This window comes from Microcaecilia unicolor, chromosome 2 (assembly GCF_901765095.1).
Source record: "Microcaecilia unicolor chromosome 2, aMicUni1.1, whole genome shotgun sequence".
In the NCBI taxonomy this organism is placed as follows: Eukaryota; Metazoa; Chordata; class Amphibia; order Gymnophiona; family Siphonopidae; genus Microcaecilia; species Microcaecilia unicolor.
Genome location: NC_044032.1, coordinates 565,985,195 through 566,013,121, shown reverse-complemented (window position 1 = coordinate 566,013,121; position 27,927 = coordinate 565,985,195). Strand labels below are relative to the sequence as shown.

At 41.9% G+C, this 27,927-nt stretch overlaps 1 protein-coding gene across 1 annotated transcript in view; it reads left to right on the top strand.

Moving 5' to 3' along the window:
- The first annotated feature begins 1,060 nt into the window (after positions 1–1,060).
- The window catches only part of FGL1 (fibrinogen like 1), a 113,911-nt gene continuing 87,044 nt past the window's right edge, over positions 1,061–27,927 (top strand). Inside the window, exons 1-3 of the mRNA XM_030191463.1 lie at positions 1,061–1,616; positions 2,837–2,984; positions 13,655–13,730. Coding sequence (XP_030047323.1) covers positions 13,665–13,730 — 66 coding nt within the window. The 5' untranslated portion in view covers positions 1,061–1,616; positions 2,837–2,984; positions 13,655–13,664. The remainder of the gene's footprint in view (positions 1,617–2,836; positions 2,985–13,654; positions 13,731–27,927) is intronic.

Here is a 27,927-nt window from a genome sequence, read left to right as displayed (position 1 = left end):
CTCAATACCAGTGATTGCACCAACTTGCGGAATGACTCTCTGGGGAAGAATGGTCTCACTCTTCTAAACTTCCACATTGCATAAAACATCTTCTTTATAACATTTTTCACATGACTATCCAGGGTAAAATTTCGGTCGATTATAACACCCAAGAGTTTCAGGGAGTCTGCAACAGGAAGAGTATGATTTAATGTATTGATATTGGTAAATTTGGTTTTATTGTATTGTGATGAAAGAATAAGACACTGCGTCTTTCCTGCATTAAGTTTTAACTGGACTGCATCCGCCCATGACTTCATAATTTGGAAGCTGTGATTGATTTTATCTTCAATTTCTGATAAATTATTTTTAAATGGAATATATATCGTACCAACATCAGCATAAATATAAGGATTTAGGCCTAGGTTAGATAATGAAAGAGCTCAGGCTCTACACACCAATTCTGCCTTGTCATAGATTCTGTGACTGGTTGTATGATCCTAAAAACTGTGCAAAACTTCTATATTTTAATCTTTCTTTGCTACCATCTCCCTTTCCTCTCTAGTAAATCCAAGGCTTTTTTTGAGGGGGTACTTGGGGGTACTGAGTACCGGCACTTTTTCCATTGTCTGCTAAAATTGACCCATGGACCCCAAATTTTAATGAAAGAGCTCAGGCTCTACACACCAATTCTGCCTTGTCATAGATTCTGTGACTGGTTGTAGGGGTTCTGACTATTGTGGGATGAGTCCCTCAGTGATAACCCCACCCTTGAAGGGTTGCCCAGCATTTGAGTACTGGCACCTTTTTTGAAAGAATAAACACACTGAGTAAATCTAACTCTATCTTTTACAAGATCACTGAATCAAATACACGGGATTATTAAACAGCACAAGATTCCAATCCACTGCATGTTTTCTACTCACCCCTGGCAGTCAAAGAATAGAAAAAGGACTGGAAAGGATTGTAAACAAATTAACGAACAACAGATGTAGCAAAAATGAACTCTGGCAAACCTTGGGGCTATATTACATAGTTCCACAATCCTTGACTGTCTACTGATTTTACATGACAACTAAAGGTTATTTGATGCTTTACAAGACTAGTTGATACTATGGGATGAGTCAAGCTCTACATTTTAGAACTTGTGCTCTGTCTCATGAAACCTCAAGCTATAAAAAGACAGATGCAATGATGCATCTAACTGTTTTGTGTCTGCCTTCAGGTCCTGCTGTTGATGGGAATCTGAAGGAGAAAGATATCTCATTGGGAACCAGCTATCTCGGTCATATCAGTTTTACAACCAGTTTTTGAAATTCTGCCAGATTCAACAAAGCTGTAAAGCTAAACTCTGCGTGTCATCTCAGAGGAAAGAAAAATATTGGCAAAGAACCTCTGCTTCCTATGCTCGCAACCATTTTAAACTATTTACTTTGAAGCATCTGCTGCTAGCCAATGCTAGAATCAGGTTACCGGGCTAGACAGAGCGCTTGTCTACAGGAGTGTTTTTCCAGTCACCTGGAATTATTTTGAAGCACCTGCAGTTAAACTATTTGCCATTTTTTTCATCATGTCAAATTTTGATTTGACACCGATGGAGAGCAGTGTTCTTTGAGGCAGTAAAATGCCATATTCAGGTAGGCTTTGCATCATTTCTCATAGTTTTCTTAGTGCAACTTCATTGTAATACATTTAAGAGAGCCTGGAAGCACAAAGGCCGAAAGCTCAGAAACTGCTACATTTTAGAATAATAATAATAATAGAATTTCTATTCCGCAGTCAACCTTGCAGTTCCACGTGGATTACAAAACCAAGAAGCTGAACAGCCACCAGGAAATACAAAACTAGACAAACCTACAACAACAACAACAAAAAAAAAAATACATTTTATAGTTAAAAATACATGTCAGGCAAATCTTACAAAGTTATTGTCCTCCAGAATTCAATACATATTTTCTAAATAAAAGCGTTTTGAGTTGTTTTCTAAAAGACATAACTAATAGCAAACAAGGTAAGTACCTCCTTTATGTAATCTTGTAGCTTGAACTGACAATAAAGAATCCATCATTTTTAACCTCTTCTTATAGAAGAGTTGTATAAAAGGCATATTTACTTTTATAACTCAGCATGTACATGTAAGCAGATATTTTAGAGCAGACACCTCTTACACATAGGTGTTATGGCACACACATTTCAAGGAGGTAAGTTCTTGCTAATGTTTAGGCTGTCCTTCAAATTAAATATATTCCACATTTACAACTTACAATCATATATATCCTGGAAAGATTTCCTAACAGCATTTATACCTACTCTGAGTCACATATAAAACTGTCAGCTAACATCGCATTTGGACCTTGGATTTTGAAGAGAGCTTGGGGGAGGGGTGAGGAGTAATATGTACCTCTCAGGGGTGCAAACACCCCTCAGTTTGCAAAAGGCTTGATTTTTAGAGGACTACGCCTTAATTAGTTTCCAGGAGACATGCAGAGTTTTTAAATCTCCTACTTGTACGTGCAAGTGGCATGACTTACAGACAGAAGTAGCAAAATTGCCACCTAAACATGCATACATTGCATGCACGCAAGTGAAACACCAGGGAATTTTGAACACAAAAAGCAAAATATCCATTTTCTGATTTAGCCGCCCTATACACAGCTAGCCTCATAATACATCACAAAGGGCAATGAGAAACTGATAATTTTTAGAAACCTGCTACTCTTATTCATTAATATATCATAATGTTTCCAGTCTCCGTCGATGAAACGTAATAAAACTGCATATACTTTCCTTTTTGTTCCCACGTTTATCTTTGGCACTTGAGTATCACATTGTTTTTATTTCTCCTGTGTTATGTTAGTTGCACACAGCTCATTCAAAGCATTCCTACCCTCTGACTCATAACAGACTGTCCTAACTCTCTGCACTATACAACTCAACAGCAATCTCCTTCCGAGAAGGACCCTGGAGTTTTTTTGTATCAAAGCACAACTGATTCTGACCAAAGGGTAAGTGCAATTGCTTTAAGTGGTCTCAAACATGCCAAGGGTAAGATCTGTGTAAATTCCGAATTCCCTGGTATGCTGGCAAATGTGATATGCTGATATGGTGTAAGAGATGGAAAACAGCAGTCTAGGAAAGTATGATAAAAGTACTGTTCAGTAAATAAAATATTTCCACAGAATGGAGTGCATGATAGTTAAAAAAAAAATTGCATGAGCATTATAACCCCCTCTTTTTTTCATCAAGTGCAATGCAAAGCTGCTACAGCTGAAGATCAATGATATTTAACCTTTCAGGGAGAAGAATCCACTTGCAGCTGGTGCTCTTGATGTGGGCTCTAATACTTGAAGGTTTATTCCTCTGTACATTTCTTAGCTTGTAGGGTACCACTAGCTTCTGTGCTGTTTATGCTAATGCAAACTAACATGGCTCCCTTCAGGAAGCTGAAGAGCAATGAAAATTCATGAAAAGAGTGAAAGCCACCTCATGAGTGTTTATGGTTAATGCCCTAAAATTCAGGAAGGGGTGCCATTTCTTTCCTAGATTTCATTCTCCTGATGCTGCCGACTCTTTTACATCAGGAATACGTTTTGAAAGGAAAGGTCTTGAGCAAGAGAAAGTCTTTCAACCCCAATACATTGAACCAGGGCCGCCGAGAGACTGAGCCTGGCCCTGGGCAAGGCCGCCCCCCCCCCCAATCCCTACCACTGTCGCCTCCCTCTCAAGCTGCCAGCGCCACAGTCCCCAGTCTCCACCCACCCACAGCCCCATCAACAGCCCCCCTCCGTCCGCCACCGTGACCGGGCCCCCTGCATTCAAATCGGCAGCTCCTCACCTGTGTGAAAGCTGCAGATCGCCTCCCTTCAGGCCTTCCCTCACTGTGTCCCGCCATCGTCTGATGTAACTTCCTGTTTCCACAAGGGTGGGGGCACATTGGGGGAGGGCCCGAAGGGAGGCAATCTGCCGCTTTCACACGGAGGTGAGGCGCTGCTGATTTGAATGCAGGGGGGTCTGTTCACGGTGGCGGACTGAGGGGGGCTATCGACGCAGCCGAGGGCAGGCAGGTGAGACCAAGGACTGCACCACCGGCGGCATGGGAGCAGGAGGAGAGAGACCCTGGCACCAGGCCCCCCTTGGAGGCCCGGGCCTGGGGAATTTTGTCTCCCCTGCCCCCTCCTCTCGGCGGCCCTGCATTGAACTAGCTTGTAATGTCATTCGTCACTAGAAGTTGTGTTTGTTGGCTCAAGAGCATAAAGTAAAACAGAACAATTTTGAAATGTAACAGCTCAATTTAATTTCAGCTAGTTTTTCTGAAAAGACTTTTTAAAACATATTTTAAAATAGAATGTGAGCATATACATGGGAAAGGCATTTTCTTTTTTTACAGGGTGCCTAGGCAGGAAAGGCACATACTGTGTGTGTTAGTTAATATATCTGTCTGACTATTTTAGCAGGCTCAGACCTTGGGCCCTGAAGGTAAAATCATTTCTCCATTACGATCCACGCCAGGGTTTAAGTGAATCAGAACTAAGCTCTGATCTTGATTGGTTCCTGTGAGGGGGTGGACAAAGGGTTATACCTGCAATTAAATTTCTGTCACCTTTCATTTGATACACTTCTCATTTTGAATTTTAAACAGGTGTGTACAAATTTGGCTAATTATTTTATATTATACGTTGTGAGAGATTTTTATTTTTGCTTTTACCTTCTACCCCTACAGTTTGCTGTAGAGTAGGAAGGGACTACTACGCTATGGGGATGGGGTAATTCTGTACAGATTGCTTAAAGTTAGGCGACTGGATGCCGTGTACTAAGCACAAATTCTATAACGGCAATTGTGTATGTACGTCTGCAGTTATCCCCCAGATTCTATATATTGCGCCTAGTGTTCCGTGCCGAAATCCAAGCATAACAATGCGCATAACTTAATTGACTTAACAAGCTAATCAGCGTTGATAACAGCACTTAAGCAATAATGAGCAATAATTAGAATTTACACACACAACTCGCTAAGTGTATTCTGTAAGAACACCTAAATTCTAATGCACACAGCCAAAAAGGGGCATGGTTATGGGTGGGGAAAAGGGCATTTTGTGGGTGTTCCAAAATTTACATGCATTGTTATAGAATATGACTCTGCACCTAAATCTATGGGCTAGTATTTACACCAAGTAAAATGTGGCTTAAATGGATGCAACAAAATTTGGTCACATGGATAAGCGCTCGGCTATTCTATATACCGCACAGAAATTTAAGCCATTTTATAAAATTTAGGCGTAGTTTAGCAAATACGCCTAGGTTTTTTTTTTTAACCACACAAATTTTTTAGGTGCCATATATAGGGTCTGGCCCTATATGCCTAACTTTAGATGCAAGCGCTTGCGCAGCTCAGTGGCTGGTATAAACGCTCATGCCAGTAACTTGTGTATGCATGCTACCTCTTCTATAGACTTTGCCAAGACCTTGGGAAAGCAACTGCCACACTCTCTCAGATTATACTGTAATATTTTATTGAAAAAAATTAACCTATAACATTATCAATGTATGAGACCAATGTACAGACCCCTAAGGCCCTCCAGTGGTATTCTGTATTAAGTGTACATTTGATAACTTTCCAGGTCTGAGAGTGTCCTTTGGCGCGAACTGATAGTAGGAGGACTCACTGCCAAAAAAAGGGAAGGAAATAGGATTGTACAGATCAGGTCAGAGTCTTGTTTTTGACAAAGCCACTGCACCACTAAGCCAAAAGAAGCAACAGGAATAAAAAGAGAAATGAGGCTTGTCTGATCTTTTGGAGAGTTGAATGAATCAAAGGAAACTCCTGTGAGCTGAGACTAGGAGGACAAAGGTTCTGGAATCAAAAGGGACCTGTTTCCGATGTCTGAGATTTGTATCTAACCTGAAGGTAATCAAGTGGTGGTGGAAGAATAAAAGAGACAAATATTTTTGAACAGAGTCTTAAGGAAGACACTTGCATAAAGTGCATATGATATGGGGGGGGGGGGGGGGGGGGGGGGGCAGAAAGGGACCATTGAGCTGGTCCCATCCCAAGAGCCTTAGTGGTGGACACCATGGTGACCTGAGCTGTGATTTAGTATTTTTACCTGTATAACTTTCACTATGCTTTCAACAGGTTCAATAATTTAATAACCTTTCAGTAAGCTTTAATGCTTAAGAAAACCCTTCTGGATTGGACTGCACATTTTGTTTGGGAATGAGAGGTGCACGTGATCCTTAGGGCAAAGTTTCTCAGTGATAGCTGGTACCATCCCAAGAACCTTGATACTTACTTAGTAAGTACCATGTAACTTTGTAAGTCAGTGATTTGAAAATGAGCCTCTTACTTTCCAATTCTTAAAGCCCGCAAATACCTATACAACTCAAAGGGGGTTACATAAAAAGAAAAGTGGGAATATCCCAGGAAATACAAAATAATATCCACCCACCCAACACCCCACTGGTGCTCTTTCAGCAGTGGCAGCAAAAAAACAAAAAGAGGTTGCGGGGCCACACTGTTCCTCCTCGCAGCTGCTGACTTTGTCCTGGAACAGGAAGTGATGTCAGAGGGAGGGCACAGCTGGCAGCTTCAAGTAGGAACAGAGTGGGCCCACAATTTTTACTTTTGTTTTGCCACCGCTGCTGCCGTTGGTCTGAATAAACAGCAGCAACAGCGGTGGTAGGATGTTGGGTGGGAGCAGGGGTGTGCTGGTAAATTGTTAACAGGGGGCTCTCTCTCACCAGCAAAGTAAAAGAGAATTCAGGAGGGGCCCAAGCCCACATTTTGGGATCCATTTGTTAAAGTAGCCATGGAGAACCGGCTCCCAAAATTCTTAAAAACTTAACAAACGGCTCTCGAGAGCCTGTGAGAGCCTGCTCCAGCACACCACTGGGTGGGAGGGGGGAGAGAGAAAGTTGACGCTGAATGTAGGGGACAGATGCCAGATGAATGAGAAGGACAGATGCCAGATGGAAGAAGGAAGATGGGGCAGATGCTGGAAGGAAAAGGAAGAGAGAGAGAGAGGGGGCAGATGCTGGATGGATACTGGCTTATATCCTGCCAATACCAGTATTCCCTGAACAAAAGGTTTTAAGTGCTCGTTTAAATGACAAATAATCAGACACCTGACCTCCTGGAAGAGAAATCCACATTGAAGCCATTGTACCGAAGCAAGGAACTGGCATATTTAAGAGCTATGGGGGGGCGTTTTCGATATGATGTCTAAATCCGATTTTGGATGTTTTGCTGACAACATCCAATCATCAAGTGGGAAACATAGCAATTTTCAAACCAGAAAACTGCATATTTTTGTTTTGAAAATGGCCATTTCCTAGACCAGTGCTTTTTTTCTTTTGCAATAAGTTTTGGGAAAAAAAAAAACATCCAAGGGAAAAACGCACAAAAACAAGCCATTGGGATATATGGAGAGGCCAGCATTCTTAGTAGATTGGCCACACAGACATCTCAGTAGAGCAGTGGGACGCCCTAGGGGTGTCAACTCGGGAAGATGAAGATACATGGGAAGAAGAAAACCTCCCTTACCTAGAATCCTCATGTTCCTGGTCCTGGAAAACACCATGTAGCAGGAGCAAACAGAAGCCCTTGGAGATGGACAAAAGGATGCAAAACCCAGGCAGACCGCTTGAGAAGGAAGCCAAGACTCTTGGGAATTGTAGACCCTTTTCCCCGCCGGTAAGCAGAGTAGCTCATTAAGGGGGTCCTTTACTAAAGCTTAGCTTGAGTTATCTGCAGCAGGGCCCATTGTATTCCTATGGGCCCTGCTGCAGATAACTTGAGCTAAGCTTTAGTAAAAGACCCCCTAACCGACTTCACAGCAATAGGAAGGGTGTGTGGCTGAAAGCCTTTACAGGCATAGCAGGCAGTATTTCATGGAGCTGCAGTCAGAAAGTAGAGCCCAGTGCAGTGAAAGGCTAGAGAACAGGTCAGTCCCTTTGGGTGTGAATTGTCTGCACAGAGTAAAGGGAGGCTACAAAGTCCCTGTTTTGATTTTTTTCTTCCCGATTGCACTTCCATTGTTCCCCAGCACGCCTCACTTGTTTCTTTTCACCGTTATAGATATGCACTTCATTCATTAAGGTCACTACATAGAGTATCACTTTACAATTGTCACCCATAATCGATGTGATATACAATACTATTCCACCATTATCACATGCCCCCTCGTTTAAACTATGTGTGCACGCACTCTCAAGCACTTGCAAAGGCGCCAAAGTGTTTGCGCTTTCTACAAAGGTTCCTTCTACAAGGAAATCACACAATTTTTCCCACACATAACATTTGCCCCCCACTGACATGTTTCCTCTTCATAATCACATATGTTTTTATTCTTTTACTTACTTTTGTTTCCTTTTATTTAGCTTTTCATATTACTGCCGTTGCTCAATACCATCCTGTCATTATCAGTCTTTTTAAAGGTATGTTACCTATTTCAAGATTACGTTTCTTTTCTGAACTCTGGCACATGTGTCCTCCTTTCTTCCATTTGCCCACTACCCTTCTGTCCCTTTCATTTACGCAGACGATGTCACATTATACATCCCTTACAAACATGATCTAATGGAAATCACCAATGAAATCAAACTCAGCTTGAACATCATGAACTCATGGGCGAATGCATTTCAACTTAAACTTAACACAGAAAAAACCACATTTTCTCATCCTCTCATCCCAATACAACACGAACAAACCCACCAATATAAACACCCCAGATTACACCCTACCTATCTCAGACAGCCTGAAAATTCTCAGAGTTACAATTGACCGAAACGTCAAGCTAGAGAATCAAGTGAAATCTACAACAAAGAAAATGTTCCACTCAATATGGAAATTCAAATGAGTGAAACCTTTTTTTCCCGAGGGAAATATTTTGCAACTTGATACAATCTATGGTACTAAGCCATCTAGACTACTGCAATGGAATCTATGCAGGATGCAAATAACAAATCATAAAGAAACTCCAAACTGCTCAAAACACAGCAGCCAGGCTTATATTTGGAAAAATAAGATTCGAAAGCGCCAAACCCCTACGAGAAAAACTGCACTGGCTCCCAATCAAAGAACGTATTGCGTTCAAAATCTGCACCCTGGCTCATAAAATCATCTACGGTGAAGCCCCGGGCTACATGACAGACCTCATAGACCTACCAACCAGAAACACAAGATCAACACGAACATACCTAAATCTCCACCGCCCAAGCTGCAAAGGTCTCAAATACAAATCAACCTATGCATCCAGCTTCTCCTATATAAGCACACAACTATGGAACGCATTACCAAGCGCCGTGAAAACAATGTATGACCACCTAAACTTCCGGAAATCACTACAAACTAACCTGTTCAAAAAGGCATACCCTAATGATCCAACTTAAACGCCTGAACCCTGCAACACAACGAAACCAAAACTCGTACTGGACATAACTTAACTTTCTCCTTACGATTCCCCAATGTGTCTGTCACACATGAACTTTACTACAACATCACTCTGTATTTGTTCATACCGAAACTGGCGATCGCCTTTACGGTATTATCTAAGCCACATTGAGCTTGCATATAGGTGGGAAAATGTGGGATACAAATGTAACAAATAATTTTATTTATTTTGTTGCATTTGTATCCCACGTTTTCCCACCTCTTTGCAGGCTCAATGTGGCTTACAATACATCATGAGTAACAGAAATACATGAAAAAATATGCATGTAGTGATAACTGCAGGATTTTGGGTAGTATGAAAATGATAAAACATAATAGTGTTTCAGCAAACAAACATATTAAGAAGTATCTAAGAAATATATAAGAATTGTGTAAGAAAGTATACATTTAGTAGTAGTTACATGATCTTGGGTATCATGATAGTGAAAAACATGGTGGTGTTTTGGCAATTTGATATAGTAGAGGCAGTTTTGGATGTGCGTATAGGAGTTTATATTTGTTGATCATTGTTGTATGCCTTGTTAAAGAGATGAGTCTTCAGTAGAATTCGGAAGTTAGCTAATTCATAGATCGTTTTTAATTTGCACGGCAGCACATTCCAGAGTTTTGTGTGCTCAGGTAGGAAAAGGTTGACGCATGCGTTAGTTTGTATTTGAGACCTTTGCAATTTGGGAAATGAAGATTGAGGAATGTGCGGGATGATTTTTTAGCATTCCTGGTTGGTAGGTCTATCAGGTCTGACATGTAGGTTGGTGCGTCTCCGTGAATAATTTTATGAACTAGGGTGCATACTTTGAACGTGATACGTTCTTTAAGTGGAAGCCAGTGCATCTTTTTTCGTAGGGGTTTAGCACTTTCGTATTTTGCCTTGCTGCAGTGTTTTGAACTGTTTGAAGTTTCTTGATTATTTGCTCTTTGCAACCAGCATAGAGTGCATTGCAATAATCTAGGTGGCTGAGTACCATTGATTGTACCAGGTTGCGAAAGACGGTTCTTGGGAAGAAAGGTCTTACTCTGTTCAGTTTCCACATTGAGTGGAACATCTTCTTGGTTGTGTTTTTTGCGTGACTCTCAAGTGTTAGGTGTCGATCGATGGTAACTCCAAGAATTTTTAGGGTGTCCGAGATTGGAAGCTTCAGTTTTGGTGTGTCAATGGTGGTGAATTTTTTCGTGTTATGTTGTGAGGTATTAGGCATTGGGTTTTTTCTGCATTGAGTTTCAGCTTGAACGCGTCCGCCCATGTGTGCCTGATATGTAGGCTTTGGTTGATGTCACTGGAAATTTCCTTTACATTATGCTTGAATGGAATGTAGATCGTTACGTCATCTGTGTATATGTATGGGTTCAGGTTCTGGTTTGATAGTAGTTTCGCCAAGGGTATCATCATTAAGTTGAATAGAGTTGGTGAGAGGGGGGATCCCTGTGGAACTCCGCATTCAGGTGTCCATGTAGATGATGTAGTCGAATTAGATGTCACTTGATATGATCGCGTGGTTAGAAACCCCTTGAACCAGTTGAGAACATTTCCTCCAATTCCAAAATATTTGAGAATATGTAATAGTATCCCATGGTCAACCATATCGAAGGCGCTAGACATATCAAATTGCAGCAGTAGTATATTCTTGCCAGTTGCAATTGTTTGTTTACATTTATTCATGAGAGTAACCAGTACTGTTTCTGTGCTGTGGTTGGACCGAAATCCTGACTGGGAATCGTGTAGTATTGAGAATTTGTTTAAATAATTTGTGAGTTGTTTGGTTACCATCCCTTCCGTCAGTTTGGTTATTAGGGGTATGGATGCTACTGGCCTGTAGTTAGTTAGTTACCTTTTACACGTACATACACATTCAAGCTTTTCTTTTCAAAGTTTTTGTTTTAACACTGATACAAAGCAGCACAGTATCTTAGTATTTGAGACTAGACTATTTCCATTTTTTCTCTATCAGCTTTTTGAAATTCAAGATGCACAGCGATACATTCACCCTTTGTTATCAGCTTCATTTGTCCATATTGTTTTGAAACCATCACCTAAATATTTTTCCTTACCTTGACATTCTAACCCTATCCATTAATTTTCATCATTCTGATGTATACCCAAATGCATATTTACTGCTCCATGTATAAATGCTGCAGGTTTTTTTTTTATTGTAGACTTGATCCTGGCTTACTGCTTTACCTTTGTACAACTCTACTGTTTATCATTGAGTTACAACCAGTACAGGTTAGCCTTTTATTCAGTCACTAAATTGTCAGTTAATTCTGTATTTTATATACTTTAATAGGATGATTATTTGATTTTCATTGTAATCTATATTTTACTTTGAAACTGATATTGGCTCTTTTATGATTTCTTGTCCATTTACGTTTTTTTTAATACCAAATGTATATGTATATATGTGTTTGAACCATTATTTTATCCTTACTATACCTTTTATGAGAATGTATTTTTATGTATATTTATTAGTTTTTATTGTGATTTTTAGACTGCTGTGTCAAGTCCAGCTCAAAACAGAATAAAGTGTGTTATTTTTCATCACATCTCCTCAGTTTTGTGGAAGAGTCTTGTTGATCATGCTACTCCCCCTTCCTTTGAGTGGGAGTTGCCTAGGCACCGATTTCTGACCTCTATACATATAAATTATATGTTTGATTCATATATGGGAAAACCAGGTATAACGTAGGCCATCCAAGCCAAAAGTATAACTTATACATGTAGCACTAATATTATACATGGAGGGGCATAATCGAAAGGGAAGCCCAAGTTTCCTGGGGACGTCCTAGCAGGACGGCTCCAGCAAAGGGCGGGGAAACCCGTATTATCGAAACAAGATGGGCGGCCATCTTTCATTTTGATAATACAGTTAGGGACGCCCAAATCAGCAAATTTAGGTCAACCTTAGAGATGGTTGTCCCCAGCAGAGATGGTCGTCCACAGGACTTGGTCGTTTCTGATTTTCAGCGATAATGGAAAGTGAGGATGCCCATCTCAGAAACGACCAAATCCAAGCCATTTGGTTAGGGGAGGAGCCAGCATTTGTAGTGCACTGGTCCACCTGACATGCCAGGACACCAAGTGGGTACCCTAGGGGGCACTGCAGTGGACTTCAGAAATTGATCCCAGGTACATAGCTCCCTTACCTTCAGCCAGATGCACTAACTGAACAGAAAAAGCCCTTCCCTTACCGATCCCTTAGCGATTCGGAAAGGAACGGGCATGCATGAAGGAAATCGCATGCAAATGAGCTGCTCGCTGTTCATTTGCATATGATTTCCTTCCTAAGGAGGGGAAGCCAGTGCAGAGCAGCCAAGCTGCATGTATAATAGCCGTCTACAACCTTAAATAAATTACCTTCTACAACCTTAGAAAAATACAAGTCCAGGTGAAAACGTCCAAGTGCTTGTCAGGGACGTCTTTTTTTTTTTTTTTTTTTTTTTTTTTTTTAAGAGTATGGGTGAAGGATGTCCTTCACTATGCCTCCATCCCTGCGATGGCAGTTGAGGATGTCCAAAATGTGGATGTTTCTGTGAGAAGGATGTCCATGCCTGCTATGCCTCTGACACCCCCTTTATTTATTTGGATCACAAGTAGCAGCAGTGGGATTTGAACTGGCCACCTCTGGATTACAAGGCCAGTGCTCTAACCACTAGGCCACTCCTCCACTCCACTCCCTTAAAATTTGGCTGTCCCTGTGGGGGGGGGGCAGTATGCAGGTCCCTGGGGGGGGGGGGAGGTATGTGTGTGTCAGTGGAGGCATAATGAAGGCGTGGACATCCTTCTTTCAAACATTTTGGACCCAAAATGGACGCGCGCCAATTTTGATTTTGACACGTCCATTTTTGGCAAAAATTTGAAAAAGGGGCAGGCACACTGAAAAATGGATCTGTGCATGCCCAAAACACGTGCATACACTACCGTAGGCCATTTTTCACCGCACCTTAGTAAAAGGACCCCAGAGTTATGCAATATATAGATGTATAGACATATATAAATAAATAAAATACTTGCATATTCAGAGGTGTTAGCTGCATGTATAGTGGTGCTTAATGTAGGAATAATTTGAAACATCTAGATTACACATTTCCAATTATTTCCAAGATGTTTTACTGTAAATTGAGCCAAAAATGTGCAAAATCAGTGGAGTCTGTAAACCATATAGAATGTGCTGAGGAATAATCTATGTAGAAAGTGGTAGCATAAACAACTTTTTAATTCCATTCTTGTTGCAGGTCCTGAAACATGAAGATTTTCTATCTGTTTGACCTGATATTTGCAGCAGATTTACTTGTGGGCCTAGATAGCTCAGTAAGTCAATTAACATTTATTTACAATCAATCAGAATTTTTCCCAGGGTGAAACTTTGATAGCACTAGTGGTATGAAGATAACATAACATAACAGTATAACTTATATTCCACAGTCGACCTTGTGGTTCTACGCGGATTACAAATTCCAAGAAGCTGGACATTCACCAGGAGATAACAATGACTAATAATAAAGTACAATAAAACAAAAACAATTCCACAAAAAAGTCACTCTTTAGTATTCAGGACATATTTCTTAAACAAGTAAGTCTTCAGATTATTTCTAAAATGCATGTAATTAACTGCAGATAGTAAGAGACCCAAGACATTTTTATCTATTCTGGCAGCTTGAAATGAGTGTAAGTTGTCAATGAGATGAAATGCTTTGCAAGTTAAGGGCCCCTTTTACTAAGCCGCGTAAGGCTGTACACGCGCCAAAATAAAAACTTACCGCCCGACTACCTTGTGCCTCTTGTGGTAATTTCATTTTTGGCGCGTGTCCGCTACGTGCATCTGGAAAATATTTTTTAATTTTGGACATGTGCCAAGTGGTATCTGATGCACGTAGGTCATTACCGCGCAGATTCTTTACCGCCAGGTCTGTGGCTGGCGGTAAGGTCAGACACCCAAAATGGACGCACAGCAATTTTGATTTTGCCACACATCCATTTTCGGAAAAACTTTTTAAAAGGCATTTTTGGTACGTGCGCTGAAAAATATTTCTGCGCATGACCAAAACCCGCACCTACACTACTGGAAGCCACTTTTTATCGTGGCTTAGTAAAAGGAGTCCTACGTATTTAATAGTTGACTCTCATGTAGGGATCAGAATGTGGTAGGTCACTGGAGCCTTGGTCCAGCTAACTTTGGCCCACATTGCATGAGCTACCGTGGAGCTTGGGAGACATGGTGAAGTATACTTTGTCCTACCCCCTCCTCCCCAACTAAAAAGATAGTCCAGCAGATATTCAGCCCACAGGAGGCGGGCCGGTTAAGTGCCCTGATATTCAATGCTGGGCCGTTTCCAGTGACCAGCATTGAATATCTGGATTTTTTTTTGGTCAGCTTAAACTGAAGAGTAGCAAAACTGAAGAGTAGCAAATCTCCTGGACCGGATGGTATTCATCCTAGAGTACTGATAGAACTGAAAAATGAGCTTGCGGAGCTACTGCTAGTGAAATGCAACTTATCCTTAAAATCGAGCGTGGTACCGGAAGATTGGAGGGTGGCCAATGTAACGCCGATTTTTTTAAAAAGGCTCCAGGGGAGATCCGGGAAATTATAGACCGGTGAGTCTGACGTCGGTGCCGGGGAAAATGGTAGAGGCTATTATTAAAAACAAAATTACAGGGCACATCCGAGGACATGGATTACTGAGACCGAGTCAGCACGGCTTTTGTGTGGGGAAATCTTGCCTGACCAATTTACTTCAATTCTTTGAAGGAGTAAACAAACATGTGGACAAAGGGGAGCCGGTTGATATTGTGTATCTGGATTTTCAAAAGGCGTTTGACAAGGTACCTCATGAAAGGCTACAGAGGAAATTGGAGGGTCATGGGATAGGAGGAAATGTCCTATTGTGGATTAAAAACTGGTTGAAGGACAGGAAGCAGAGAGTGGGGTTAAATGGGCAGTATTCACAATGGAGAAGGGTAGTTAGTGGGGTTCCTCAGGGGTCTGTGCTAGGACCGCTGCTTTTTAATATATTTATAAATGATTTAGAGATGGGAGTAACTAGCGAGGTAATTAAATTTGCTGATGACACAAAGTTATTCAAAGTCGTTAACTCGCGACAGGATTGTGAAAAATTACAAGAGGACCTTACGAGACTGGGAGACTGGGCGGCTAAATGGCAGATGACGTTTAATGTGAGGAAGTGCAAGGTGATGCATGTGGGAAAAAAGAACCCGAATTATAGCTACGTCATGCAAGGTTCCACGTTAGGAGTTATGGACCAAGAAAGGGATCTGGGTGTCATCGTCGATAATACACTGAAACCTTCTGCTCAGTGTGCTGCTGCGGCTAGGAAAGCGAATAGAATGTTGGGTATTATTAGGAAAGGTATGGAAAACAGGTGTGAGGATATTATAATGCCGTTGTATCGCTCCATGGTGCGACCGCACCTTGAGTATTGTGTTCAATTCTGGTCGCCGCATCTCAAGAAAGATATAGTAGAATTGTAAAAGGTGCAGCGAAGGGCGACTAAAATGATAGCGGGGATGGGACGACTTCCCTATGAAGAAAGACTAAGGAGGCTAGGGCTATTCAGCTTGGAGAAGAGACGGCTGAGGGGAGACATGATAGAGGTATATAAAATAATGAGTGGAGTGGAACAGGTGGATGTGAAGCGTCTGTTCACGCTTTCCAAAAATACTAGGACTAGGGGGCATGCGATTAAACTACAGAGTAGTAAATTTAAAACAAATTGGAGAAAATTTTTCTTCACCCAACGTGTAATTAAACTCTGGAATTCATTGCCGGAAAATGTGGTGAAGGCGGTTAGCTTAGCAGAGTTTAAAAAGGGGTTGGACGGTTTCCTAAAGGACAAGTCCATAAACCGCTACTAAATGGACTTGGAAAAATCCAAAATCCCAGGAATAACATGTATAGAATGTTTGTACATTTGGGAAGCTTGCCAGGTGCCCTTGGCCTGGATTGGCCGCTGTCATGGACAAGATGCTGGGCTCGATGGACCCTTGGTCTTTTCCCAGTATGGCATTACTTAACTGGTCAAGTTAATATTCAGTGCTGGGCAGTAAAGTTTATAGCAGCCAAAGATAGGGCTGCTATTTAAGTGGTCCAATATGACCATTAAACTTAGCTGGCAAAGTACTGCATATTTGTGGCTAGCTGTTGTATGTTCAGTGGAGATAACCATTCCTGACCAGTTAAATAGCACTGAATATCAGCCGGATTGTGTTGCCCCTGAATTCTATGAGCTAAGTGCACAAAGATATTTAGGGTCATTGTAAATGAAAATATTCAAATATAGTGCAGTGATGTGGCACAGATTTCGGCACTTTTATGTAACTGTAATCTGTCCTGTGGAGTCCCTCAGGGATCTCTGTTACTTTTCAAACTGTTTGAGTCCTCCAGCCTTATTATCCCAGGAACTTGGTGTTTACGCACATTTTTTTGCTGATGATATCCAATTCCTTTTTATGCTGATCTACCCAACCTGATCTTTCTTTCCCTAATATTAACCTTCAAAGAATTGTTCTTTGGATAGAAAATCATTACGTGAAGTCGGAATCTTTCCAAATCCAAATCTATGTGGCTAACAGGACATTTGCCTAGTACAATAGTAGCTCTCCACTTATTAGGGTATACTTTTGCCATTATGCTCCTTCCGTGTTTGATTCAGTTGATGTTACTATGTTAGGTTATTGTTTAGGTTGAAACAGGAGTGAGTGGTAAAGTATATGAGTGGTTTGCCTCCTATTTGTCTGGATGTGTCATCCAGGTTCGTACTGAGGGAACAATCTCAGAACCTATTGGGGTTCAAAGGGGGGGGGTCCCACAGGGGTCAGCTTTCTGCCCTTTTATTTAATATCTATTGTGAAGGGGAGGATAAGGGTTTTGAACAGATGGAAGTGGAGCCGAGGGAGACAGAGCAGAGCCTTACCTTTAATCATTCCTCAGAGAGAGAGAAAGAGAGAAGGGAAAAGGTAGTGCCCCCTAGAAAATGGAGGTGGGAGAAGGACTACATTTCCCAGCATCCCCGGGGGAAACCCTGGTATAGGGATTATGGGCCCCAGCATTCCACGGGAGAAGGCTCTGACAAGGCAAGGGAGGGGCACCTGGAACATAATCAAGTAAGAGAAGAACAGCCGCCCTAGGGTTACCATATGGCTCCAGAAAAAGGAGGACGGATTGAGCCAGCCGGGTTTTACTTCCATTGCTTTCAATGGAAGTAATTGAGCCAGCCGGGTTTTACTTCCATTAAAGCAATGGAAGTAAAACCCGGCTGGCTCAATCCGTCCTCCTTTTTCTGTAGTCATATGGTAACCCTAAGCCGCCCAGGGTAGAGGAGAATGAGCCCATGGACTGGCAGGCTGCTGGAGAGAAGGAGCAGGAGGCAGGCTCTGAGGAACCCATGGACCTTTCTGCCTGGGCTCATGCCTTGAAAGCTAAACTGAAAAACCAGGTGAACTCTTGGTGTCAGAGCTGGGCTGAAAGTGGAAAGGGGAAAGGTCATGCGGGAGGAGGGTCAGTGAAGTAATAGAGTGACCCAGAAAGGGGGGGATCTTTTCCTCTTTCCCAAAGGAGTTCAGGCTGTGTTCTTTGAAGAGACTGTGTGTCTGAATTGAGTGCTAAGGCATTGAGCACTGTGGATTTTGAACTGTTGGGAAAACAAACCTTCTTTTGTGTGGGGGAGGGGAAAGTAAGCTACAGTGTTTTTTTTTCCTTTTTGTGGGCTGAGGCCCACAGAACTGTGTGTTTGGAACTGTTTGCAGAAATCCCGTGGGGGTGGACAAGATACAGGGCTTCTTTTTGGGGTGTGAAGTTGGACTACAGAGGAACCTATCTGTGGGGACTGTTAATTTGGCTCCAACTGATTTGTGCAGCAGCTGAAAGGGGGACGTGGTTGTGTTTCTGCTGTACCTGGGCCCTGAGAGAAGAATAGGAGCAACTGTTTTTGAAGGGCTGCAGGATTCCTTTTGAAAGTTACTGAACTGTGAAGCCCTGACAATAGAGGAGCTTGGTGACTTTTACCTTTTTGGAGTTTATTTTCTTTGAGCCCTGCCCTGTGGACTGCAGGGGGCCGGGAGGCTGAGTGGCCAGGGTGGAGGCAAGATCCCGAAGACCCTCATGCGGAGGGCAGGATCTTTCACACTATATGGCCCCATTGTGTTGAGTGTTTGAGCAGTTGGGGGTTGAGTACTGCCTATATGCTGCTGATGATTAGTTTTTTTTTGCTTATTTCCGATCTGACGAAGAAGGGCAACCTTTGAAAGCTAATCAAGAAATGTATTAAGTTATGTCCAATAAAAAAGGTATCATCTTATTTTCTTTTCCATGTTTTATTTTGTTTGATTTCTATTGATAACCTTAAAAAAAAAAAAAGAGCTCTACATCAAAGTAGCAACATCACATATCCCAATTTCCATTAATCCGATTAATAAAATTGAGTGATCAACTGTATCAAAGGCGGCAATAAGGTCCAATAGAACTAATAAGACATCATTCTCTTTATCTAAATATTTCCAACAATCATCAACAATGTCCAACAAAACCGCTTCCGTACTGTGGAAGTAGCTAAAATCAGACAAACTCAGAAAGAACCCTCTGCTTCCCAACAAAATCAAACAGTTGTGTTAAAAAAACACCTTTTCGGACGGATCCAAGATGGCGCTGGATTGAAACTGTTACTCCAGACGTGTCTCCGCGACCTACCTCAGTTTGAGCTGAGAAAGGCAGCCGGGTTCCCTTAGTTATGGGGAAACGGCGTGGCAAAGTGAGGGAGGCTCCTGTTACCCCTGCTGGTGCCGTCTTATCGAGGCAGATGACTCTGGAAACCTGCGGCGTATCGCTGGGACCCCGGGCTACATCTTCTCCTGCTACCCGACCGGTTTTTAGTAACTCGGCCAGCAGTGTAGACGGGGCTTCTCTGAGCCCCGACGTCCGCGCAGCGCCACCACAACCAGGAAGTGCCCGAGAGGCTAGTGATTCGAGAGCCCCGGAGCCCGAAGTGGAACGGACCCTCGAAGAAAGGAGCCCAGCCGAACGTGAAGGAAGTGAAGAAAACCTGGTAGGACAGGGGTTTAAAAACTTTTCCTTAGCAATGAAAGAGAATTTACAGCGGATTTCCAACACTCCCCTTCCTGAGTTTAATATCGTAGCGGTGAAACCAGCTGTAGTGACTGTTGAATCATTATGGGATCTAACTTTCTCAATGCATTCTTCCCTTCAGTCAGTAATGCAAAAAAACGCTGTGGAGATTAAGATATTATCGGAAGCCCTGTCAGCTCAGGAGCAAATTAACGCCCAACAGTTGTCTGAAATAAAAGCATTTGATAGTAAAATTACGAATTTGGAGAACTTGAATAAAGTCACAATTAAGGACAGTAATTTCGTTAAAAGGAAATTGGAATATATTGAAAATCAGCAGAGGAAACTTAATTTGAGGCTTGTCAACTTCCCCAGATCTCCTGTTATCTCTGCGGTTGAAATGGTTAAAAGATATTTGAGAGAGGTTCTGGGGATGCCGGGTGAAGCATTACCACCTATTACGAGAGTGATATATCTTCAGACTTCAATACCATCTAAAGCTGGAGGAGAACAGGTGGCTCAGGATGGAGGATTGAACTTAACTGCTTTTTTGGAGTCCTCTCTAGAAGTTGTTACACAGAGGACAACGGCGGTGGTGACTTTTGCACTTGAGATAGATAGGGAGATGGTGTTAAAGTTATTTTTTAAACATATGGACTCGATGTTTTTTGGAGCTAAAATTAGAATTTTTCCAGACTTAGCTAAAGAAACCCAAGCTAGGCGCAGAGCCTTTTTGGCCCTGCGTCAAAGAGTGTTAAATTTAGGGCTAACATTTACTCTTAAATTTCCTTGTATTTGTCGTTTTACTTATTTACAAAACAATTACCAATTTTCTGATCCAAAACAACTCGAGGACTTTATTAGTGCTAGAGAAGCTGAGAATGTTATTGTTAAAATTTAGATTTCCATGCGGACACTGTATGGTAGATTGAGAAAGTACCCGGAGCATGTAACAATTTGTTATTATTTCCTTTATGTAATATAGTATATCTTGGATCCATTTAAGTATTTCCAATATAGTGGTCGATGTATAAGTTATAAAAAATGTTATCATTGAGACAAGTAATTGTCTCAATAATATGATTAGTTCCTTTATTTTCTTTTTTTTTTTCTTGTTACTGAATACTTCCATGGGAAGATATGTAATTTTGAAACTATAAATAAAAAAATAAATAAATAAAAAAAAAACACCTTTTCTAGAACTTTAGATAAAAATGGCAAACTGGACCCTGGCCTAAAATTACTTCAGACCTGTGTCAAATATAGGTTTCTTCAATATTGATCAAATTACTGCGGTCTTCCAAGCCTTAGGTACAATTCCCAAACTCAAAGATTCCTTAATGAAAGGCATAACAGACTTAAGCATTACATCTTTCACAGCTAGTAGTAAAGATGAAGGACACAGATAAAAAATTGAAGCTGAGGGACGCAAGGAAGCCATTAATTTTCCTAGGTCATCCAATAAACTGTCTGAAATTGACCTAAAGTATTACATTTAAGCCTCATCTGACAAGAATCAGATTGATCTAACACTAGAATCCAGTATCTGTAGGTTGGGCCCCTAAATCCAGTTAAGTACATAAGTGTTGCCATACTGGGACAGACCAAAGATCCATCAAGCCCAGCATCCTGTTTCCAACAGTGGCCAATCCAGGTAATAAGTACCTGGCAAGATCCCAAAACAGTACACTTTATGCTGCTTATCCTAGAAATAAGTGTCACGGAGTCAGGAGTAGTGAGCCCTTGGGCCACTGCCGGTGACCAGCAGCAGGCGAACTACCTGAACAGGGATCGAGGCTATAAACTTACAGGGCTGGTACAAGCAGGACTGGAATTGAAGCTGAAGGCAGGCAGGAGCAGAACAAGCAGGACTGGAGCTGAAGCTGTAGGCAGACAGGGCTAGAACAGACAGGACTGGAACAAGCAGGAAAGAAGAACAAGAAGCACACGAAGACAAGAACTCGTTGGAAGACCTCTGTTGCAAAGACAAAACAGGAATGTTTCAAGGCGCTTTGTAAAGGCATTTACTGATGATGTCACAAATAAGAGTGAGGCTTGGCAGCAGGAACACCAGAGCAAGGCTTGGCTACAAGAACACCAAAGTGAGGCTTGAATGCTGGAACATTAGAACAGGACTGGAATGATCTCCGGAACATGCCTGGGAAACAGGGAGAAGGCAGTCCACAGCAGCCACAAGGCCTGGTCACCGGGAGGAAAGGCGAGTTTAGGCATGGGATACAGCCACAACCGTGATCTCATAAGCACTGGATTTTCTCCAAGTCCATCTTAATAATGGCTTATGGACTTTACTTTTAGGAAGCTATCCAAACTTTTTTTAAACCCCACTAAGCTGGGAGATGATGTGCTATACTGTTGCTGATATCATTGCAATTTGTATCATTCTGATTTCTAGCTGTGTTTGTTTATTGATGCGGTTTAAAAACTTTCAATAAAAAGATATTAACACCCCCCCACACACTAAGCTAACTGCTTTTACCACATTCTCTGGCAACGAATGCCAGAGTTTAATTATACATTGAGTGAAGAAATATTTTCTCTGATTTGTTGTACTTTGTAGCTTCATTGTGTGACCCCTAGTCTTAGTATTTTTTGAAAAATTAAACAAGCGATTTACGTCTACCTGTTCCACTCCACTCATTATTTTATAGACGTCTATTATATCTCCCCTCAGCCATCTTTTTCTCAAAGCTGAAGAGCCCTAGCCACTTGAGCCTTTCCTCATAAGGATGTCATCCCATCCCCTTCATCATTTTCGTCACACTTCTCTGTACTTTTTCTAATTCCACTATATCTTTTTTTGAGATGCGGTGACCAGAATTACACACAGTATTCAAGGTGCGGTTGCACCATGGAGCTATACAAAGGCATTATATGTCCTCATTTTTGTTTGCCATTCCTTTCCTAATAATTCCTAACATTCTATTTGCTTTCTTAGCCACCATTGCACACTGAGCAGAGGGTTTCAATATATCATCAACGATGACACCTAGATCCCTTTCCTGGTTGGTGACTCCTAATGTGGAACCTTGCATCATGTAATTATAGTTCAGGTTCTTCTTTCTCACATGCATCACATGAAACATCATCTACCATTTGGATGCCCAGTCTCGTAAGGTTCTCTTTTAATTTTTCACAATCCAGTTGTGATTTAACAATTTTGAATAACTTTGTGTTGTCAGCAAATTTAATTACCTCACTAGTTACTCCCATCTCTAGATCATTTATACATATGTTAAAAAGCAGTGGTCCCAGCACAGACCCCTGGGGAACCCCACTATCTACCCTTCTCCATTGAGAATACTGACCATTTAACCCTACTCTCTGTTTTCTATCTTTTAACCACTTTTTAATCCACAATAGAACACTACTTCCTATCCCATGACTCTCCAATTTCCTCTAGAGTCTTTCATGAGGTGCTTTGTCAAATGCCTTTTTAAAATCCAGATACACAATATCGACTGGCTCACCTTTATCTGCATGTTTGTTCACCCTTTCAAAGAAATGTAGTAGATTGGTGAAGCAAGATTTCCCTTCACTAAATCCATGATGGCTTTGTCTCATTAATCCATGTTTTTGAATATGCTCTGTAACTTTGTTCTTTATAATAGTCTTCACCGTTTTGCCCAGCACCGACATCAGGCTCACCAGCCTATAATTTCCTGGATCACCTCTGAAGCCTTATTTAAAAAATTGGCGTTACATTGACCACCCTGCAATCTTCAGCACCATGCTTGATTTTAAGGATAAATTACATATTACTAACTATAGTTCTGCAAGTTTATTTTTGAGTTCTATCAGTACTCTGGGATGAATATCATCTGGTCCAGGCAATGTGCTACTCTTCAATTTGTCAAATTGTGCCATTACATCTTCCAGGTTTATAGAGATTTCATTCAATTTTTCTGACTTGTCAGCTTTCAATGTAATTTCTGGCACTGGTATCTCTTCCAAATCTACTTGTCTTCCCTGAGTGCCTCTTTTCCCCTCAATCTTTTAACATTTCAACAGATTCTTTTGCCTGCTTCTTGCTTTTAATATACCTAAAAAGGTTTTACTGTCAGGGGCATTTTCGAAATAGAAGGGCGCCCATCTTCCGACACAAATCAGGAGATGGGCGTCCTTCTCTCAGGGTCGCCCAAATCGGCATAATTGAAAGCCGATTTTGGGAGTCCTCAACTGCTTTCCGTCGTGGAGACGACCAAAGTTCACGGGGGGGTGTCGGCAGTGTAGCGAAGGCGGGAGAGTGGCGTGGTTAAGAGATGGGCGTCCTCGGTCGATAATAGAAAAAAGAAGGGCGTCCTTGACGAGCATTTGGCCGACTTTACTTTGTCCATTTTTTTTCATGACCAAGCCTCAAAAAGGTGCCCGAACTGATCAGATGACCACTGGAGGAAATCGGGGATGACCTCCCCTTACTCCCCCAGTGGTCACCAACCCCCTCCCACCAAAAAAAAAATGTTTTCCAGCCTCTATGCCAGCCTCAAATGTCATACCCAGCTCCATCACAGCAGTATGCAGGTCCCTGGAGCAGTTTTTAGTGGGTGCAGTGAATATTTTGATAATCAACTTAGGCGTAACAACCTAAGATTCTTACATTTTCCTAAAAATCCTTTGATATCTTCGTTGGAAATGTTAAGGAAATATTTCTTTGATATATTGGGAATTTCAAAAGAAGCCTTTCCTCCTATTGTGAAAGTTTTACTATATTACAGGAGCTAAAACAACTTCAGTGGAGGCTCCAGAATTAAATATAACACAATTTCTGGAATCATCTATAGAAACTATTACAGAGCGCACGACTCTTCTTGTGTCTTTTGCTTTCGAAACCGACAGGAATAATGTACTAAGACTTTACTTCAGATTCATGGCAGCTCAATTTTATGGATCAAAGATACAAGTTTTTCCCGACAATAGTAAATCTACTCAGAGAAAGAGAATTTCTGGGATTAAGGCCTCGGATTCTTTCATTGGGAGGCACATTTAAATTGAAGTTTGCATGTAGATATCTTATTTCTTTAAATATGATTCATTATGTATTTTTTGACCCAGACAAACTGAGGCAACTTGTAATTGCTAAAGAAAGCGGTGGCGACCTAACCTCGACAGCGCCAGCAGGGAGCTAAAACCGCTGGTTGGGACCAGAGCCTCATCCTCTTATTATAGTTGATTTAGAGTTTTTCTCTTAATTTTCTTTAAGCTTATTTACTTTGTATCTTGATCACTATTTGTGGACTAAGTAACTATGCTATTTTCTAATAATCCTTGAATATGTAAAAGGATGAAAAAGTTTATTTTTCTTATGGTTGTATTACCTGATTTTCCTACATTTATTTTATATGAATGTATATTTTTTTGAAATTTATAAATAAAGGGAAAAAAATTGTACTTTTAAATAGTAAGTCTGATTGTTAAGCACCTGATACTCATAACATGTCTGTTTTGGTGGCCCTTTACTAGGTGAAAACATTTCTGCACGAATACAGGGAGTCCCTATAACCAGCCCCTCCAAATGACACAATGATTTATAATTTAGAACTAATTACTACTCTAATGGATGAAAACCAATGCTTCCTCTTTGTACATCCATATGCTGAACAAACCAGCATGCTTGAAAATATAAGTGAGATCAAGTAAAAATGCTACCAACAATAAAGAATGACAGTGTGGACAGAGCAGCTCATAGGTTTGCTTGCTTTGTTTGGGTGAATGTGGATGACGGCAGCGTGAAGGCGAGGGAAGGGAAACTACTAACCTCATGGACTTCAGCTGTCATTCCATCTCCGGTTCTCAATCTAACCTTGGTCAGCTCGTTTTTAACCACTCCCTTCCAGCTCCCTGCACCGCTGTCCTTCAGTTTTTGGGCTGCTGGCAGTGTCAGTAAGGTAAGCAAGCACACTGCCTTTCCTGCAGCCAGCCGGCAGAGATTCACCAAGGCCAGCTCCATTGCATTCCTCCTATCAAGTCCTGCCCTCTCTACTGCAACTTCCTGTTTGACGCTAAGCAGGAAGTTGCAATAGAGAGGGTGGGACTTGACAGGAGGAAGGCCACGGAGCTGGCCTGTGTGAATCACCGACGCTGTTGGCTGACTGCAGGAAAGTGTAAGTGGTGACACTGATGGGGAGAAGAGGATTTTTTTCTTACCGTGGGGACAAGGCTTTTTACCATTCCCATGGGGCGGTAAAAAGTTTTGTTCTCACATCTGCGGGAATTGTTTTTCAGTGTTGCCATTAGTGTGGATTTACTGCGGTTTACCATGGTATATCTGCAGTAACGGTAACTGTCATTCTCTAGTCCTGAGGCTGCAAAGTATCCCCACAATATCACACTATCACCATGTTTGTTAGTATGATGGTGGTTCATTCTGTGGAATGCTGTGTTTGCTTTTAAGACAGTCATAATGGGACCTATGTTGTCTAAAGAGTTCCACTTTTGACTCATCTGTCCATAGAACATTACCCCCAAAAAGCTTGTGTTTTTGCAAATGTGAAACAAGCATTGATGTTACCCTTGCACAGCAGCAGTATCAGCTTTGCTACACTCTCACACTCTTCCATGAATTCCATTTTGCCCAGTCTTATTCTTATTGTGGAGTCATGAACACTGACCTTAGCTGAGACTAGAGAGGCCTGCTGCTGTTTGAATATTCTTCTGGAATGTTTTGTGACCTCCCAGATGAGTTGTTGCTGTGCCCTTGTAGTAATTTTGGTAGGCCGACCACTCCTGGGAAGATTCACCACTGTTGCAAGGCATTTCCGTTTGGAAATAATGGCTCTAACTTTGGTTTGGTGGAGCACCATAACTTTAGAAATGGCATTGCAACCTTTTCCAGACTGATATATTTCAACAACTTTTTTTGTCCTCTTTTCTGGAATTTCCTTTGATCATGGCATAGATAGCATTCTTATAGAAACTCTATGCATTCTTATAGAAACTCTATGGTGACTACTTCAAGCTCATGGTAAGATTCAATATATTGTGAGGCTTAGATTCAAGCCTGGCTAGGTTCAATCAGCTGAATCTAATTATCAATTAATTTGTTCAATTGGTTGATTGAGTAACTAAGGAGACAGCTACTTTTTCACATGGGTGATGTGGAGTTAGATAACTTTGTTCCTTAACATAGTTTTTTAAAATTATAACCTCATTTATATATTTAGGAAGTTTCCGTTTGTCTCATATTACATCTTTTTTTTGAAAAGATCAAACCATTCAGTGTGACTGTGCTGTATGAGAGAGTTTGGGGTGGGGGGTGGGGGGCTGGTGTGTTCAAAAACAAAGCCACACAAAGGGTTTAAAGACAAAACAAAAATCAGTTTATGAGCAAGGAAGGGGGTGACCTGTTTCTTTCACAGGTCAAGAGAAAATAAACACAAAAACCCTGTAGCCTGCTGTGGCAATGCCACGCACTAGTCTGGCTCCCAAAGGCAGCACAAGCAGTTTGTCTCTCTGAACTAGAATCCCAGAATTAAAGTTCAGTCTTCCAGTATTCAGCACAGTTGGGCCCAGGCTTGACCTTTAGTTTCAATAATACAGTTTCAGCAGGATTCCAAAATAAACTCGGCCTACCTGTGTAGAGCTTCTGCAGCTTATACATCTGTGGTGGCAGCATAGGATGGAAAGCTTTTCCTATGTCCTCTGGGACTCTGCTCTCCTCTGACCTGTGCTAAGGGTTTTTATCCTGCCTTGACCAACCCTCCCTGCTCTGCTACTGCTGAGTCATCTCTTCCTTGCTCTATGGCCCACCTTTTAAGGTGGTTATGTGACTGTAAAGGAGTGCTGTTAAGGGGGAACAGTAATTTCCTATATACTCCCTCACAGCAGGGGCGTAGCCATGGGTGCACCCAGTTTTGGTTCAGGCCCACCCAGCAGTGGAGGCAGCGGAGCGGAGGGAGCAGGCTGAGCTCCGTTCCCGCATTTGCCTCCCTCACTCTCACGGCAGCGCTTCCTAAACGCTGCCCACCGCCGCCACGATCGTGGGATTTACCTCCCTCCTCTCAGCACTCAGCAGCAGCAGCGAATCATACACACTGCCTCCTTCTAACCCGGAAGCGGAGACGCTTCCGGGTTAGAAGGAGGCAGCGTGTATGATTCGCTACCGCTGCTGCTGAGACGGAGGGAGGTAAATCCCGCGATCGTGGCGGCGGTGGGCAGTGTTTAGGAAGCGCTGCCGTGAGAGTGAGGGAGGCAAATGCGGGAATGGAGCTCAGCCTGCACTGTAAATTTTTTGGGAGGGGAGAAGAGGGCTCCGGGCGGGCAGGTGGAATCGCAGGACATGGATGGGAGCGGGAGGGGCGAGAGGAGAATCGCTGATGGCTGGAGGGAGGGGACAGGGGAGAAAAGAGAATTGCTGGTATAGATGGATAGAGGGGGGCAGGGGCAAGAACAGAATTGCTGGGTATGGCTGGA